The 18,818-nt window shown below is 42.1% G+C and overlaps 1 protein-coding gene across 1 annotated transcript in view; it reads right to left on the reverse strand.

Annotated features, from left to right (window-relative positions):
• Positions 1-18,818, reverse strand: part of SLC4A11 (solute carrier family 4 member 11) — a gene marked incomplete at its 5' end in the record, with an annotated part of 52,723 nt that overhangs the window by 19,991 nt on the left and 13,914 nt on the right. The window contains 7 exons of the mRNA XM_019615050.2: positions 1,417-1,490; positions 1,800-1,932; positions 2,752-2,865; positions 3,506-3,631; positions 10,250-10,334; positions 14,560-14,766; positions 17,810-17,933. Of these exons, the coding sequence (XP_019470595.2) occupies positions 1,417-1,490; positions 1,800-1,932; positions 2,752-2,865; positions 3,506-3,631; positions 10,250-10,334; positions 14,560-14,766; positions 17,810-17,933 (863 nt within the window). The remainder of the gene's footprint in view (positions 1-1,416; positions 1,491-1,799; positions 1,933-2,751; positions 2,866-3,505; positions 3,632-10,249; positions 10,335-14,559; positions 14,767-17,809; positions 17,934-18,818) is intronic.

Here is an 18,818-nt window from a genome sequence, read left to right on the forward strand (position 1 = left end):
CAAATATGAGCACCAAGAGGGTTTAGGATCAAGGTCGTGCCTGCCAACATCACTGCCCTTCTGCACCTGGGAACCTGGCTGGACACGGGGTCTCATCTGCTGATGAATTCAGTGCTCCCAGATGCAGCTCAAGCCAACAGGAGCTGGTGAACAAGCAGAGTGCTGGCTTGATTTTATTACCATTGTTCCTATAAACAGCCCTTTCCAAGTTCAAAGGAAAATTAGACTAATTAGTCTAATTCACTAATCACATTAACAGCCAGCCTCCTCTACTGTCCCCAGTGCAATGCACTGATTGAACTAATACTCACATATATTCATGAAAGTTTGGTAGCAGAGATAAATGGATGCTTTCCTCACCTTTAACCCATAACCCCATGCCTTTGCTATGCAGAATTAACTCCACACTACAGAACAACTGCAAACATGTACTGATTTTCACAGAGCAATTGAATACTGCCGAATAACAGCCTAGTGCTACAGGGAAAGTGTTCCACGCCTTCAGAGCAGGGCACTGACAGAACACACTTCAAGTACCACACACAGCTGCACGTTAAGCAAGAAGGCAGCAAAATATCCCAGAGCAGCTCCCTCCTTCACTGAGCTTTGTCTTTGCAGGCTAGTTGATAGATACTCAATAAAGCCAGGAAATTTCTTGCTTGAAAGTATTTTGCAGCCTCCTTGCAAACAAGATACCACAAAAAGCCAAGCCTCAGGGCCTAGAGAACATGCTCCATATTCAGTATTGTTAAGCACATCTTGAAGGATATCAAACTTTGAGTGGTTGAACAATTGATCGTGAAAGTAACGTAGACTTGCTAGCTTCTTGTTGGGTTGGATGAACAGAAAGGCTGCTATCCAACTTGACATTTCTGTAGATAACTTTTACTTGAGAGTGCCATAGAAACTGTAAAGGCTGCTCCTGTGAGTACACAAATTAACCCATAAATGGGGAGGTGGTGGTTGGAGAGGATTGAATAGTTTGGGAACATGCTAGAAGGCACTGCAGTCACTAGGTTACCATCAAGGGAGAAGGAGATCTCAGCTCATAAGGATGGACAATCTCAACATATCTTTTGCCTCCAATTGAACACATTCAACAATGTGGTGTGGAGAAAATTCTGCATTTAATAAGACTTCTTTTTGGCAGGACCATTCATGGGAAGACTCTCACTGATATGGTTTCTCTACCTAATCCTATCTCAGCCAACTGAAATGAGAGCTAATAGAAGTTTCGCATTTCCAAGTAAACTGCTGACACATTGCTGCTTGTGTCTCAAGCACTTTGATTTTTTCCTGAAGACTCTGAATGAACACGGATCAAGGAAATGTCATGCATATTTGCAGCCTCATATTTCCCTGTGGCAACAAAGCAAAGCAGAGATCTGGACTGAAGAACACTGTTGCAAGACTTACCTTTAATAATGCCTTTGAAGGCATCAAGCACAAAAGTAATTGATATAAAAAGTGCAATTATTTCTTCTGTTGACCTGTGAAAAAATTCCGTGAATTAATATAGCTATTAGCAGAGCATGCATTCAACTCCATTCAAAGAAAATCAGCATATTCATGCATTCACATCAAAATGTACAAATTATAGTTAGACTCTAACTCAGGAAAGAAAACCCAGTGAATCTTTTAAAGCTTCTTTCAAGCTGGAACAATAAGCCAAAATGATACCAGCTTCATCTCGCAAAATACATTTTGCAGCAAGTTTGTAATTAAGGAGATTGTGGAATGTGTAATTTTTCCATTTGCTGAATAATCTGATCAAAATACGACTTCTTGAAAATAGCTACCTTTTAAAGAGCTTCATCAGAAGACTGAAATTAAAGAGGGAGTACACCACAAGGAAAAAGCTGTTCCACAGTCCAATCCAAGCATAGAAAGCACTGAAATCCAAGTTGTAGTCATCACAGATTCCTCGAATGACTGCAGAATTGAAGCATTCACACATCAGATTAAGCTGAGATTCTCATTTGCTTGATGACAAAAAGAAAACTAAATTTAAGACTTTGCCCAACCACACCTATAGCAGACACCATTAAATCTGTTTTATACTCCCTGTACAAGCATTGGATCAATCTTTTTTCTCCTGCCCCCCTAGCCACTAGAAATAGAGCAAAGAAATATTTGGAAAACATTTTTCCACACTGCTCAAAGCATCCTTCCTATATATTAAGGCCACAAAATCCTCCTTAGAATTTGCTCTTTATGACAACTCAGGTGCTGTTGAGAAAAGGATCTCATGCATGTTTTTGGACCACGTTTACTCTGTCAGTGCACTGCAGACTAAAACTTTCCAACTTAATTGAAGTCCATTCAATTGTTTCTAGAGATACTGATTGAGTTTGCTTCTTTTCATCTCTGGCTCAGTAGTATAATCTCCCAGCTGTAACTGGAAAGCTACTTATCACACCATATCAGAGTGATAAAGATCCCTCATTGCTGGCTCTTATCCTCAAGGTGGTGAAATGCAGCTCCATGAGAAAGTAGCCAGATAAAAAGATTTCTCCCTTGAAGCACAAATGCTTATTCTCATGACTTTTTCTTTCCTTCCCTAGATCGTTCCATTAAAACCAAGTCTCTTTAACTAAACATGCATCGAGCTTCTTCTCCCAGCACCAAACGTAGCCCTTTAGAATTGACTTAAGAAATGCAACTAGAACTCTAGTAGGGTTGCAAGATTCTCACACAGAGTCACTTCTCACTAATCTTAATCAAATCAGTGTACACATTTAACAGACTTACCATTAATGTAGAGTGCTAAAGGAGCTGTAGTCAGGAGCACGACGAGAGGTTGCCCCGAAAAGAGTGCATAAAGCAGCCCTCCAATACACTGGCCAACGATTGTCTTCTGCACATCTATGAGTAATTGGGAAGGAAGGAAAGAAGCATTTTTCCTTCTAACCAAAGAATTCTGTTATTTACAGAGCACACTCACTGATGAATAAGAGGAATACTTAGAATGCATAGAGGTGAGACGTTGTGAAAGCATGAAGTGACCCTATGCTGGCAAACTAGTATAACTAAAAAGCCAAGCGTGGGACCTACAGAGATCATCAAGTCCAACAGTCTAATAATTTAGGATGTCAACAAGTTCAATCCAGAAGACCTTTGGGACAGAATTTTAACTAAATCGTATGAACTGCTTCAGGGACACAACTGGGGCAGAACACCACATCCCCCACTCTATCAGCATTTTGGACACTGCTAATCAAGTTTGGATTAAAATCCAGCAGCTTGTCTGGGGAAAATGTATGTGCAGTACACTGCATAGTTAGAAAGCAAGTGTTATTTAATAAAACAAGGGTATAGTTCTAGCTTTTCACGTCTGATGATATTACCCCCAAATAGTCAACCTGACTTATCAGAAAAATCATGAACTGAAGATCACTCAGTGATGCTTTATTCAGCAAAGAAAAAACTATAAAAACTGAGTGACTGGGGCTACCCAACTTGAACACATGGGAATAATAAAGAGATAGAAAGAGGATAAACTTACCAATAGCTCCTCGGGTGTTTTCATCATTGAGGGACCCAAAAGCAATAGATGGAAGGAGGCAGGCGAAATACAGAAAAATCATAGTTGTGATGTATTTTCCTATAGCCTTGTTGTTTCCAATAATACCTAGTGTAAACCCAAGAAGTTGTTAGTGCTGCACATTTGGAAATCATTGAAATCTTGTTCAGAAAAAGCATATGTGCCATTAGATCTTTTAATACTGAGACACATCAGGAGAAACGTAATCCACTTTAGTCTAAAACTATAGGCAGTCTTTGGCACTTGCTTTTGCACAACTGCATTCCTGTGCACCTAGTACCAGAACAAGCACTCCCAACAGCACCACAATACAGGCTGCTTCAGCTGGCACTTCTGGCATCACCAAAACATGAAATCCTATCCCGGGAGCTGCTTGTTCAGTTTTGCCAGTTTAAGAAGCTCGGAAAAGGATCAAAGCAGAAGTCAGAATGTTAGTGTTCATAAACTCCCACCTCCTGCCTTTTTAATACCAACTTTATAGGTATTCTGTACTATGTCCCTAACAGGTTTCACGATGATCACCTGCCATTGCAACTCACAATGCTCAAGGCAGGAAAACATGAAGCACTTCATTTTTCCCTAGGTAGAAACCTGAGATTATAAGGCTTGAATCAATAATGTGCTTTTCTGAGCCAATTAGTGCTAGCAGACTTATCAAAACAAATAGCACAAGAGGTCAGGAATGCGTACATTAAAAGAGTTTTGCTTTAAAAAAAGCCTTTCTGAAAGAATGGCTTCTTTTCCAGCCACTCACCCCTTCTCATCTCCATCGGAAAAACACATCGAGCTGTAACAAAAGCAGCCAGAAAGAGAATTAAAGTGTCATAACATGAATTTAAGGGCCTCTGAAGTAGCTTCCCTTCCCTTTCCTGTTTTCAGGCTGATGTCCATCCCCAGTGAGCTCATATCACCCCTGAGGGAAAGGATACAAGATGACAACAGCTGACATTGCTCAAGAAGAGCGTAAGCTTTTGTGAGTTTTTGTTTTGTTTTGTTTTTGCATTGAGCAGCCTCAGAATGGTTAGGGCAGAAAGAATCTCCTCCAAAATAAAAAAAAGCCAACACTTAAGCCTTCAGTCTGCCTGTGCCACCATTCTCAATGATGCCTCTGCTGAAATACTTGTGCAGATTTGGAGTCATCCATTTTCCTTTTTGTGGAAGCCACATGAGTAAGGAGCTCCCACCCACCTGCCTCCAAGCTCCCAAATGCCCATCTAAGCCTCTGCTACCATCAGGCTCTTGCCAAAGGAAGCTACCAGCACAAGAGTTGGATCTGAGAACTGTGTTTTGCATCTGAGGCTGTTGGTGTCACACAGAAAATCAGGGCACTGCCACAGCTGATTGCTTTTCACTCCAGTGATTGTCAATCACTCGATGACTTCCAGGTCCTTATCTAACATCTGTTTTGTGCACCGCTTGCAGTGCAGAGATAAAGACAGAAGGAGGATGCAAAAGCCAAAAAAAAAAATGTTTAATGATCGAGCAGCCATATGAGTAAAGGACGCCTTATGAAGGCTCCCGTTTGCAGACCTGAGAAGTAGACACAAATAGGAATGATGCTCAGCATCCTTAAAAAGTAATAAGAAAACAGGGAGAGCTGAAACTTGACAGAAGACATCTCAAGCATGCAAATATAAGCCTGACCTTCCAAGAGTCATGGGACCAGCTGTTTCAGGGCAGATTCTTTTCAGTGTATCGTGAAGATTCAGAAACCACAGACCACATTCCTGACCACTCTTGGCAACCACAGGGCCTGAAATGTTCTTTTTCCAGATAAAGTGTTCTCATGTGATCAAGTTAAACAGCTACAGGCTCCCACCTCACACTCCCAAGTGCCTGAGACCTTTAGAAAGGTTGAAAGGTTCTGCAGGACAAAGAGGAGACTAAGCATTAGTTTTACAAGTAGAGATTGTCACTCCTTCCTCTGAGAACAATGTGGCTCCAGAACACAGGTTTCTTTGGACAAAGGAGTCTTTCCAATGTGAAAGATCAGAAGCAACAGTTCTTGAAAGCTTTGCATTCATAAAAGGACAAAGAAACAACAGATGAAAGAAAAGACTCATTTTCTAAACACAGAAGGGTTTGTAAGTGATGACGTTCTAAAATCTCAGTTAAGCAAACCATGGTATAAGCAGGTAGAAAGAAGCAGCCTTGAAGGGCCTCTCTAAAACTTATGCTTGGCTTCTGGCTTCAGCCTTGCTTGGCAAGCAAGCGTTAGAGCAGGAGTCTTTGCTGATCACAGAGATCCTTATGCAGCATTATGGCTGAGTCCAAGATTCCCAGCAGAAGCAAACTTTTAGTCCATTTTCAGTCACAGGAGATCCAAAGAGCAAAGAAACCCTTCCGGTGGCAGAAAAATTCACTTCATAATGGAGATAACTACATCAAATTTAACGTACCCTTTCACAAATATTATCGATCGCTCCCTAATTGCAGTTAAAATCATGAGCAAGTACCTCCTCCTTGTACAGACTCCACTGAGACGAGCACTAAATTCCAGCATTAGTCACAATTTACCTTTTACCTTTCTGAAATCAACATCTGGCTACCTATTTTCAGGGTTATTAGCAATCTGGAAACCGTCATTACTTCATTTCTAAAAAGATGGGCTGCGTTACGCCAGCGTTTCACCTGCAGCAGGCTCATAAAGCCATTGAAAAATGTGTCACTCCAACAGCAGCACATCAATTTGTAGCCAAAAGTCAACTTAGTTCAGCTGTGAAATTTGAGTAATTAACTATTACTGAAGCAATCCCTCGAAATTAAGGTACATCTACACATTGAAAGGGGAAGTGATTATGTTCATCAACATGACAGCTCTATTTTACTTGCTTGAATTTCAGAAGTGACTTTTTCTTTTAAAATGACAAGGTTAGAGTTTCAGAGAATACCACGTTGTTGGCCTCACTTTGCCTGGTATTCTGCAACAGTAATTTAAAGACTTGCAGGTCCAGGGCTGGCACTGAAGCTCCTTACGTCTACTAATTGTACATTTACTGAATCCAACTTGAGATGGACTGTCCATGATTCATCTGACAGCTGAAGTTCCTTCCCAATTCTCCGAAATATCTAATGCAAAGTAGGCTTAATTAAACCAATTTGCATCACAGCAGCAAGGATATGTCTATTAAAACCTTGACAAAAGAAATATCATTCAATGGTTAGAAGCTAATATTAACACTATCTATAGCCTTCCACGTATTAAGCCATAAAAAAGCAAAACATTACTTCTGCTAAAGCCCTCAAGCTGGGTTTTTACTCCTGTTAGCAGCTGCTGGAGTCCACCCAACTTCCTAAGGACACACAGAAGATGAATCTTCCCTAAGTCCAACAAAGAGTAAATCACACTACAACAAGCAAGACTAAGAACTAGAAAAGTAGATCCAGCTGACCTTGGGGCAGAGAAGCCAAGAATATGCTCAGACTAGGGAACGGTGAATAAACAAATAATATGTACAAATGCCACCAACCCCTGAGGATGTCACTGGCAGAGGGACTCACAGGAACTGATTAGGGACCGCTGCAGGACCAAGGACAGGGAGAAATCAACAGATCCAGCCAACTCTCCACCCACCACAGCTAGGGGCAAACAATCTCAATAAACCTCACCCTTATCTCTTCTATTCATCTTCCTTCCCTCAGACGTGAAGGGATACAGCAGAATCCGACACTGAAGCTCATCTTAAGAGCTTCAGACACCTCAAGTTTCCCCGAGCACTCCATGTACTGTTTTAATTCCTCCGTGTTGTACCAGGAAATATAAGCCAAGGAATAAGAGTAGGGTCTTCAAGGGGTGGCAAGAAACTTATAGCTGAGTCCAGGCACCTTGTGGGAGTCCCTTCTTTCATTCAAACCAGCCTCAAAATTCACAAGTTTCAAGAAGCTACTAAGCTTCAATTGAATTCTAGAGTAATAAATAATTGGTAGCACAAGTGTTCTGAAACTGTTGACAAGACAAGATCAGGAAGAAGTTCTGTACAAGTTTTGCTTCAAAAAAGAAAGATCCTTGAACAACGCAGTCATTAAGAAAAGACTACACATCAAATTGACTAAACCCTAGATTTAAAGGAAAAATCAAACATTTTCCTTCGGCTCAGCGTAATCTTTTTTTCATCTTCAGATGCTCCCGCCCAAATCTGTTTACTACAAGCCACTTGTACCATCATTTCTGGAGAAAATCTTCAGAAAGCTCTTTGTTCTTTGCATGTTCAGACATTGAAGACTTCTACAATCCAAAGCAAATTTAAGCTCGACTAACTCCTAATCTGGGGGAAACTAAAAAAAAAAAAGACTATTCTGTTCTCTCCCACATAACAGCTAAGGATAATTTAAAGGCCAGCTTTCTGCAGCATGTGAATAAGATCAATCACACAAAAAAGTCCAACTGACAAAATACTTGCTGACCCTACAAAAGCCTTATTTATCACCCAGCTTTAATCGGTCTATCTATCTCAACCAAAATCCCAGGATGCTTCTCAGATTAAGGATTTAGATTCCAACCATTTAGCAAAGAGGCATCTTAGCTATTCAAAGTTCTTTGATGATGCACGTGTGATTGTCTGGAGTACAGCTATTTGGATAGCTCAAATCCCTAATGTTTAGGTGCACTGCTGCTTTGAGATGGTCCAGGAATTTCACATTGTTGATCACCTTCGGTCTTGGTGGTTTATGGCAGATACTTTCTACTCCATCTGGTTTTCATTCCTGAGATCTTTTTAAAGAATTTATCTTAATTTCCAGTTTCTGGGAAGTAGCACATAGAAGTACTTCCAGGCCTTTAGAAATTCTCCTCCCTTCCCTGTATCATGCATGAAAGAGAGCATGACTCCTTCTAAGGTGAGCTTCACTTTCGAGCTGCAATAGTTGTCACGTTCAGCTCAGCTCACTTCAGCATCTTTTCTCTCCAACAGCTGTATAACACGATAAACGACTACATGCTCTATTTACATTTTATACCAGAACAATTCTCTGCAATATTTGCAATGCTGCATTCTCACCACAGCAGTATTTCAGAGGCAGCCAAACGAACAGCGCTCCCAAGCCAGTCAACTCCAGCATCTTGTCTAGGGCAATCTGGATCTACTACATACATTGGTGTGCAAAAAGCTTGCCAACTCGGCTATAGTTGGCAGGGTCAAGACTGAGAAGCAGAACAATAGTTATTTTGGATGCATGGAGAGCAACAACATGAACCCAAAAATGGATTCTCAAAGCTGCTGTAAGCCTGTTGGCTACATGACCATCAAACGATGCACTTCTGCCTGTTAACCTGCTGCACACTCAGGAAATGGACAGCCATAAGTACAGCAAGTAGGTGCAGCTAAGTCTCAGCATTCCTAAAAGGATGCTTCTCTATGCTGCAAGATCCTTATTCACTTCCCTTCCCTTTACAATGATCAGTTGGAATCTGGAAGCTCTACAAAACAATAGCCATGGAAACAAAGCACCCTGAAACCATTTCAGGGGTGTAAAAATTTGGAGCTCATATCCTCTGTCAGATCTGATGCTAGTGCTTCTAGCCAAGAAATCACGTTTGTGTTTTTCATCAGGCTCCTACTGTGAAAACAATTTCTTAACGCTCTTCCTTCTCAATATGCCCTCAATCCCCATAAAAACATTGCCTAAGCTTGACTTCACATAGAGCCGCCCTCTGTTAATCTTAGGCCTCACAGAAACAGTTCCATTCCAGCAGTTACAAAGCACTTGTAAAGAGTATCCAGCACAACCACGATATGAAGTGGAAGCAAATTCCATTTCATTCTTTACAACAGAATGGGTGCCACCAACTGCAAAATGCTTGTGTATGAATCTTGTCTTCTTACACCACTTGCAAAAAGGCAGTGCAGGGAGTGTACTGGGACAACTGTGCCTTGGGCTAAAGAGAGTTTAATAGCAGAAAGGCATTTGATGATCTCCCAGATTCTCCTTGCCTACACTCTACATCTTTTGTTTACGCAAACTTTTTTGGGGTTGATTCCAGATGATTGAATTATTAATAAACTCCCCCAAAAGCTGTAAGGAACTGAACAAGCTTTGATGTGAGGCAGAGGCTCTGAAATTATGGTTTGCTCTGAAGACTTTTCACGGGTTAGAAGAACCTCTGGAAGTAAAAGCCAGCAAGTAGAAAGGGGAGAAAACTCTGAAAAGCAACACTGCTATTGTGGGAACTACTCAGTGTCCCACACCTGAGGCTCAGTATAAACACCATATTACTGCTTCTATGATCTGACTACAGAAAACAAGCTATATTCTGTTTTTAAGAGGCACTGAGCTGAAGTTACTGCAGCTCAGGTTTTGTTTAAGCACTCTCTACTCCCACTGCATCACCATAATTACTGTTGATACTGGCTTGCAAGGACAGCAAAAAGGGTCTATTAGGCCACTGCTGACTAATTAGTTTGCAATGAGTTGAACTGTGTTTGCACACAACAATGATCAATCCGCTTAATCGCCTCATAGCTTAATAAGAATTAAAATCCTCATCTACATACAGCTATCATCTTCATTAAGGGAATACTGCAAGCTTCTCATCTACAATGTGCGCTGCTGCCTATTCATAGGCTTTAGTCAACACACTTGTTTAAATAAGAAATAAGAGAGCTATTACACATATCAAAGAACACATTCAACGCACACTGTAAACAGGACATCATATCACAAATTCAAAAATTGGGCCAATGTTTCCATAAATACTGGCCAACATACCATCAGTGAAGTCCAACGCGTACACTGGAAATCTTCGTGCAATGTCATCAAAAATCCCCTTGCCAACATTGAGAAACTCATGCAGCTGAAGAAAAGAAGGAAGTGCTGTGTCAGTTTAAAGGCTCGTGCATTGTCAAAAAGATTAACCTCCTTATTCAATACTGATAGGAGCAACACTGGTCATTTTGAATAGGGCATTCAAATTGGATTTTGTAATAGTGATAATAAAAATAGACCCTTCACTCTTCAAACTACATCTTGAAAAGCACTGTAAGAGAAAAATCCCCCAGACCACCCTATTTTCCTCTATTCCTTCCCTCTTTCTCCTCCTATTCATATCCACGTCCCTGCTTTGTAGGTGAGGGAAGCTGATGCACAGCATTGAAGAGACCTGCCCAAGACACCCCTTGGCCAACAGTTGGATTAGACCTCAGGGCATAGGGATAACATCTGGGTACCCATAGGATAAACATGAGGATAAGGAGCCCTCCCCCACTGCTCCGGACAACTTGTTGATATATCCCACCAGGAAATTCTTCCCAAAAGCCACGTGAAACATGTGTAAGAGAATCTGCACAAAGTGCTCTTTCCCTTACCATGGCCACAAAAGAGAACACCTCAAACTGGTATAGTCTGGGAACTAAGACCATTTACATCCCCAACTCAGCTCAAAGGGAACGGGCTGAAGTAACTTCACACAATCAAACTGTAGTTTCTGTCTATTAAAAACCAGAAAGATCGCTGTGAAATGATTACAGAAACCTGACATATTCCCTTTTACTTGTGCTCTGAGGGCTGCAAGGTGCAATATGCTTGTACATGTGAACTGATGCATAACACAAGCAACAAGGAGCTTTATAGAAATAAAAGACAGCTGCTATTGACTTACAGCCTCCCAGTTCTCAACTACATCATTAAGAAAAGCACATGGAAAGCGTCAATGTTCCCTGTTATCCTCAACTCAGAGTACACATGCTATTCCAAAAAGAAAATGCAGCCTAATACAGTGCTAATTATCCCAACTGCCTCATGAAAGATATTGTATGTTTCCTGCAGAACAAGGGACACTGCTAAGGAAGTGTGAAGGGAGAAGAAAGTCACAGATGAATTCTATATTAACAGACCATCTTAAGCCTGCACAGAGGTCATCTTTCTACATGTTTGTCTGCTTTGTGTAGAAATAGATGGAAGCTATTGCTATGGAAAGGACTGACCTTGCCCCACTCTCTTAACAGACACGCAGCTTTGCTTTTTCTTACCTGCCTTGCAGTACCTGGAAATTCAGTCATGTCACAACATAAACAGAATAAGAAAATGTCTCTGACAAAGGGAATACACCATAGCACATCAAACACTTAGGGTGTTTCAGGTGCAAAAGCTCTCTCAAAGCTCTAACTCCTTTATCAGTCCTTATCACATCTTACATCCCAAGTAAGTCAATTCTGTTGCACTTTGCCAATATACCTCCAGTACTTGTAGAGAGTTTCAGCTCACTGCAACGAACAACCAGTAGGAAAGGAAAACAAATAGTATAACATAACTGCATTTTAAGTATTTCTGGGGAAAAAAAAAAAACTATGAACTCAAATCAACAGGCATATTTGGACATCAAAGCCATATGCACTTAAAAAGCAATTTAATTTCTCCCCCCAGAAAGACATTCCTAAAGGCATGAGACAGACGGAGAATCACAATGGCTTTAATGACTAATATGTTTACTTCTCTCACTGCAGTGACTATGGGAAAAGGATGCTCAGAGCAGCTCACCTTTGAGGGGAAGAAGCCACACACTCGCTGCTTGCCTGAGGCTGAGCAGGATGGGGCTGCTCATGCAAGCTGCCTGCTTGTAGGAAGCAGGGAACGCAAAAATGTACTCATCTTGGTGTCCCACAAGGCACACTGAGGCAAATTTGAGAAAAGGTGAGGCAGGAGGTTATGTTTGAGACCCTTGAACCCTTCTTTACGCATTTACTTCTTGCCTGTGGGCAAGTTTGGCTTGGAGTGAGGATGTCAAGCTAAGCCTCAGTGCTGTTTCTATAGAGACCACTGACATCAAATATGGGGAACATTGTTTATCCTGTACAAGTTATCCTCCTCTTACCTTCTCTTGCTCTAACTTAACACTCAACTCTCCCAAGAGTTAGAAATGTATATCTTAAGGACAGTGCTGTCACTTCATTTACTTCATTCTCCTTCTTGGAGTTGCTTCCTCACACTCTCAAGAGCTGGTGATCTCTTGGGTTGCCATTCCTTGCTTCTTTCCCGATCAGTGGGAAGAGTTTCCTTGGACTTCTTTTCCACTCCCATTCATGGCAGCTCTCTCATGGCCCTATCATCTTTTTGGCATGACACACCAATCCCAGGTGGCCTTATCCATTCCATTTTTCTTCCATTTTTGCTGCACCCGCACAGCAAGCTCACAGCTTTCTACCTTGCATTCTACAACCCCTTCCATGCCTCTTTCACAAACTACCATCATTTGAGTTAGTCTATTTCTCTACACCAGTACTATAAGGGATAGAAGAAAATATTAATTGTGCTCCCACTCCCTCCCATCAACACCCTACAGCCCCATTTCTCCCCCATCACTACAGGATCAAGAGAAAAAGGGAGTTAGGAAGCAGATTTTTATGCCATCAGGACTTCACCCTCCCATGGGCTCGCTGGAGAAGCAGCTCCAGATTAGGGTATTTATTTCAGTCAGGGGAGGTTCACAGGTTGAAATTACATCCTTGGTCTCATATGAGCTTGTTCTCATTAAGTGGGTTCCTTTCTGAAGGACTATCACACAGGACAGACAGGAGAGGAAGGCTTCTGCAAAAGGCTTTCATTGGAACCGATGAACGCAGGCTACAACCTCAACTCAACCTCACTTCTCCAGGCAAAGCTTTGCCTGCCAGGTACATGGGAAGAGGTCCAAAGCCTATCTCCCAAAATCGATGCTGGAGAGTCCCCTTTCAGGCAAGTGCAGCTTCTTTCAAGAGACATGAGAAAGCAGAATTACTATTGCACAGTCTGCATCCCTAGGGAGCTAAAACACCTCTAAAAGTGATGAATTACCGACGTCAGGCTAAGAGCAATCAATGCCAAGAGTAAGTGCTAAAGAAGGAAGTGTCACTGTTCCCTGTGCCAGCCCAGAGCTGTGGAAATTCTGCCTGACCATGATTGCATGCCCAGCAATGCAGGCGGAAAACACCACTTCAGGGCCCACAAACATTGCATCCAGCCCTTCTGCTCACCAAACCAGAGCAGAAATGCCTCCACATTTTAAATAGGCTGCTCTTAGAAGACTTAATTTCTCCTGTGCGTACGAAATCAGACACCTCAAATTCTCTACCAGCACCATCTTTGGAAGGCCACATGCGAAGAGTCAAGCTTACTTTTCTGCAATTAATCCTACAAAACCACCACTCTGAATGACCTGTGCTTGAGAGCATTGCAGGACTTGTCCTGCAAACTTAAGGACAAGTACGGTGTCTACTAAAGTGCTACCTATAAGCAAGGGGATTATGCTGGAAAAAGAGAGTTGCTCATTTCCAGATGTGCAGGTCAAAGCCCCTTAAGTCTACCTCAGTTAAAAAAGTTATATGTTAACCAGTCTCTGCACTAGAGACAACCCAAAGCTCCAAGGTTATTTGCAATTCAAGGACAGGAACAGCAGACTAGGGATGATACAGTTTATTTTTCAGGTATGCTGCTTGGTTAAAGAATGAATTTCTGAACGGAAAAGCAACACAGTGACCAATACACAGGAAATTCCAGAAAAGAAAGTGGAGTTACAGCATTTCCCTCGAACTTTAGAGTACAAAGCAAGTAACATTTTACAGAGCTACAGATCAAACAGTGGGAAGTCAAGCCAAGAACTGACAGGCAACTTTTAAGTGAAATTACTGTGCTGGGATAGCCAAGAAGTCTTTTGGCTGCAGGAAAGACAAGCAGCAGCTTCTTCAGAGACTTCTGATTGTAAGGATTAAGTACCTTGGACTGACAGCACACAGTGATCCATTAATCCCATCCACAACTAAGCATCTGGATTCAAAATCCTGTAACCATTTCAACCCCCTACTGTTCTGCATCCCCTCAGCACCTGCATCTTTGAAGTGTTTTCTTGAGATTTACGGCAGGAGCTGAGGAAGGTAGACAAGCATACTGGAAACATTTATAGCAACCTCAGTCCTAAGAGACCTCTAGGAAAGTCTGATGGATGCAAGCACCACAAGCGCTTCACCTCCTTTCCTGAAAACCCTTGCATTTATTCATTTTGACACCAAAGCAGTGGGAGGACAGTTGGAGATGTTGGCCAGCCTTACCTTGAGTGGCTTAGGACCGTGTGGCATGTGCCCGTCGCCCATTGCTGAGGGTCTCTGATTCACCACTGTCAACAAGTGGCGTTGGTGGACTAAGGCTTCCTTGAACTCCTCTTCAGTTTTGGTTTCTAGCAGTTTCTGCCGAAAGGTTATATCCGAAAACATCGTGGCAAAAGTCCGGCCCACTTCTGTGGCTGTTTTGGTACTTTTCTGAATTAAAAAGAGAAAGGAATACTTAAAAGCTATTTTCTTTCAGTTCCAGAAAGTAAAGCTGCTGATTTGCCCCATTGGGCAGCATATCCCAGAGACAGCCAGGGGAAAATGGCACACTTCCTCAGACACACCAACCAATGTCTAGGCCCTGACCAGAAATACAGATCAGAAATGCAAGTCTTGATTGACCTGAACCAAATCTGAATCTAACTGAGCATTTATCTTATCCCCTCACCCTTCCCTCCAGGGCTGAGGAGACTAAATAAGAGTCTTTGCTAGCCCTAAGGTATCTCAGCCTTACTGCCACCAGGGTGGAAGGACACTGAATGCTCCTGCAGATTGATATGTCTGGATGCCTTTTCTTGGAGACAGATTGCTGTGCACATAGGCACAATCAGCTTCTTAATTTCTGGGCACTGAAACTCAATTTGTTTGGCTTCTTTGCAGCAATCCCAGCAACGTAAGTACAGATTTAGGGCTCTCAGCTCAAACAACTACTGGAATGGAGAAAAACAGAGGAGAAAAGCAGCTGAGCACCCACAAGCAGCAGGGTTCATCTTCACCAAATACCTGGAAGGGACAGAAGGCCTGAAATAATGAGAAAGGAGCGTGTCTAATCAGTACAACATTTAAGAGTCACAGATCTGGTCTTTGAGAGATGAGCTTTAATGGTATCCAAAGCCTGCTCTCCTGTTGCTCCAAGCACTTTGGAAATTAGACATGAAGGAAACAGTAAAGGAGACTGAGCTCCTCATCCCCACACAAACCCACTAAATTCAGGCTCTGCAAACTGATCTGCTCAACTGCTTGCAAATTTTGGTCAAGGCAGGCAAGTTACACAGAACCAGAGCTCCTTAAGAGCTTCTTTTTGATGAAATGTTTTTAACTCCCACTTCTCTCAACTATATTCAACAGCCACAATGCAGCCTTTGCTTGAGATACCCAAACAACCACCTTCTTTTAGACATATTTCTAACTCCTTGCATTACTGTCAGAAGTAGTGGCAAGCATGTGATTAATCTAAATCAATTATCATTATTCATAAAGTAGATAAATTTCATAAATAGATAAACAAATAAGTAGGTAAACAGTTTCTTCACGAGCAGTGAAGAAGCAGCGCTGCTCAGTGCAGAGGTGTGGAAATGCAGGCAGCACTACACTAGTCCTATCATTACTAACACTATACTTGCTTTGGCACTCATGGAATCATTATGGCTGGAAAAGACCCCTCAGATCCCCAAGCCCAACCCCAACCCACCCCTCCATGCCCACTGACCACAATCCTCTGTGCCACATCTCCAGGGACAGTGACCCTATCACTTCCCTGGGCAGCTGTGCCAGTGCCTGACCACTCTGAGGTTTTTTTTCCTCTAATACCCAACCTGGACATCATCCCCAGTACAATTTAAGCCTATTACTTCTCATCCTCACTTTGCTCTGTGAGCACTCAAGTCTTTCCATCCTACACGTTAGAGTGGGACAAAGATCCAGGTTCCTCAGTACAACAGATGCTCACTCTCTGGGCTTTTTCTCCCCCTCCCCAAGCAAGGCTCATTTAAACTGTAAATGTCAGCAGGTTAATTATTTTAACTGCTGTACCAGAAATGCGTACTTAGAGCTGGCTAGATACAATGATTTAAAATAAAGCACATTGGCAACTGTGGTTCTGCTTGGCGTCCCCTCCCTTTCCTTAATTTGATGCTGTCCATTGGAACTGCAAACTTTCAGGATACGAGCGGATGCAGAGCTGCTTGTTTGGCGCTTTGCACGTAGTTGGCTGGAGATAAGCTCACTGCCACATATTAAAAGATCAATGCAATTGTGAGCAGGTTCAGATTTTGCCTGCTGTTTCTCATAGGGAACATCAATATGTTTTCAGCCTGCTGGGTTTGAGATCTATGCCAAAAGCATTGAACTGCTCAGTTGGAAAAGATCTGCCAAAAATGAGGAAACACCATTATTTCCATTTAAACAAGGGTGATGGTGGGTGTACAGGAGACAAATCAGACCAGAAGGTCCCAGGGTCACTCAGATAGCATTGAAGGGCAGGAAGCTGGATCTGGATTTGTCCTGTTCCAGATAAGGTCCCAAACCTCCCCAATACCTCTCAGGAGCACAGACCTAGTAACCCCAAGGTGTGAACAGCCAGCTTAAGCATGAAAAGGTCTTTAGGTTTGAAACTTTCAATCATTAGTTCACAGGACACACTGATTTGATTAAGCCAGTGCTTTCTAGGAAGGGAAGATGCTGATTCCCAATTGACCTTGATGTCTTCCCCCAATATTGAAATAAATGAGTACATTAACAGGTTATTAGTTCAGCATGTCTGCAGAGAACCACTAAAAGCACACCCAAGCAAACTTTAGCCTTGCTATTTCAAGTACGGAAAGCTAAGGAAACGCTTCTCAGAACACCTCAGCATAATCTGACCTTCCACAGCACTCCTATTCCACATGTACACTGTCTGGAATAAACAGTCTGGGCAACAGCATGGAAAACGTCAGGCTTTTTGGTGTCCCATTTGCCTTAAAAATAATGCATTGTCATTGACTCTACAGAAACAGAGAAAAAATGACATTGGGAAAATCCTCTTAAGTAAGAAAATGAAGAAGAGAAATAGTCAGATATCATGAAGATGCTTGAAGGGCTGGAGCACCTCCCTTGTGAGGACAGGCTGAAAGAACTGGGGCTCTTCAGCCTGGAAAAGAGAAGGATGCAGGGGGAACTTATTGCAGCCTTCCAGTACCTGCAGGGGGCCTACAGGAAAGCTGGGGAGGGACATTTTATAAGGGCACATAGCAACAAGATGAGGGGAAATGGTTTCAAACTGGAAGAGGGTGGATTTACACTAGATATTAGGAAGAAATTTTTTACTGTGAGGGTAGCGAAGCACTGGAAGGCATTTATGGCCAGGATGGATGGGGCTGTGAGCAACCTGGTCTAGCGGGATGTATCCCTGCCTATAGCAGGGGGGTGGAATTAGGTGATCTTAAAAGGTCCCTTCTAACCCAAACCATTCTATGATTCTATGAATACTCACCATTTTAGGAGGTGCCAGGACTAATATCACAAATCTGACTTCACAGGAGTTCTCACCCCAGTTCTGAGGCCTCTCAAGGCGACTGATGCAAACATGACGTCGCTGCAGGGACTTTATAGTGCAACTGTGGGGAAAGATGGCGTGGTTATACACAGCACTACAATACACTGAACACAATTCTCCCTCTTCCATCTGCTTTCTAATAACAAAAAAAAAATAGAAATGTACCTTTTATTTGTAGTACTACATAAACTCTTGCAAAGTAGCCCTCAAAATCCAACACCTACATTAAACAAACACAGTTCACACCTAATTAGATTCAATCATCTAAAATGCTTTTGGAGACACAAAGGCAAGATGCCAAATGCTTCCACCTCTTTTACCTTGGGCAGATCTGTTTGAATGGCATTCCCTCTTTGCTCTCAGCTGTTATTTTTCTATGAACTGTACCAAGCCAGTTTTTAAGTTATCACTAGCCCAGACTGCAGCTCTCCTTAATAATTAAGTAAAAGAGACTTAGAGTCTCATACAACTTCCCAGCTCTTCTGGAAGGCACAATGAGATCTATCTGCCTATCAATACTGAAGTATGACTTCCCATAACAGAGTGACATTTTTTTCTGGTTTGAAGTCACTTACATTGCTTGTTCCATTTGATTTGTCCAGCAAGATCAATATCACAGTCCTTAGACCATCTTCCCTCTAATTTCTCTGTCATTAAACCAGCTCATCTTTCCTTTTAAGAGATATTCTAATGCTTTCACATCCTGATAGTCGTTCCCAGTCATAGCAGCTGAAGATCCTTAGTTGGATATGTACTAGTTAGAAGCACATTACATTCTTCATGAAGTTTCATAACCTGCATACCAAATCAGCTCAGCAAATATCTCCATACTGAGTTTGCTTCCAATCTGTCATCGGGAAGTCAAGTCACCTCTGCATATTAGTCTCAGAAAGGCACTTGTCCTAAAGCAGCCCAATAGCTTCATTGTAACCACATAGGTTATGAT

The sequence above is a fragment of the Meleagris gallopavo genome, chromosome 4, assembly GCF_000146605.3.
Source record: "Meleagris gallopavo isolate NT-WF06-2002-E0010 breed Aviagen turkey brand Nicholas breeding stock chromosome 4, Turkey_5.1, whole genome shotgun sequence".
Lineage (NCBI taxonomy): Eukaryota > Metazoa > Chordata > Aves > Galliformes > Phasianidae > Meleagris > Meleagris gallopavo.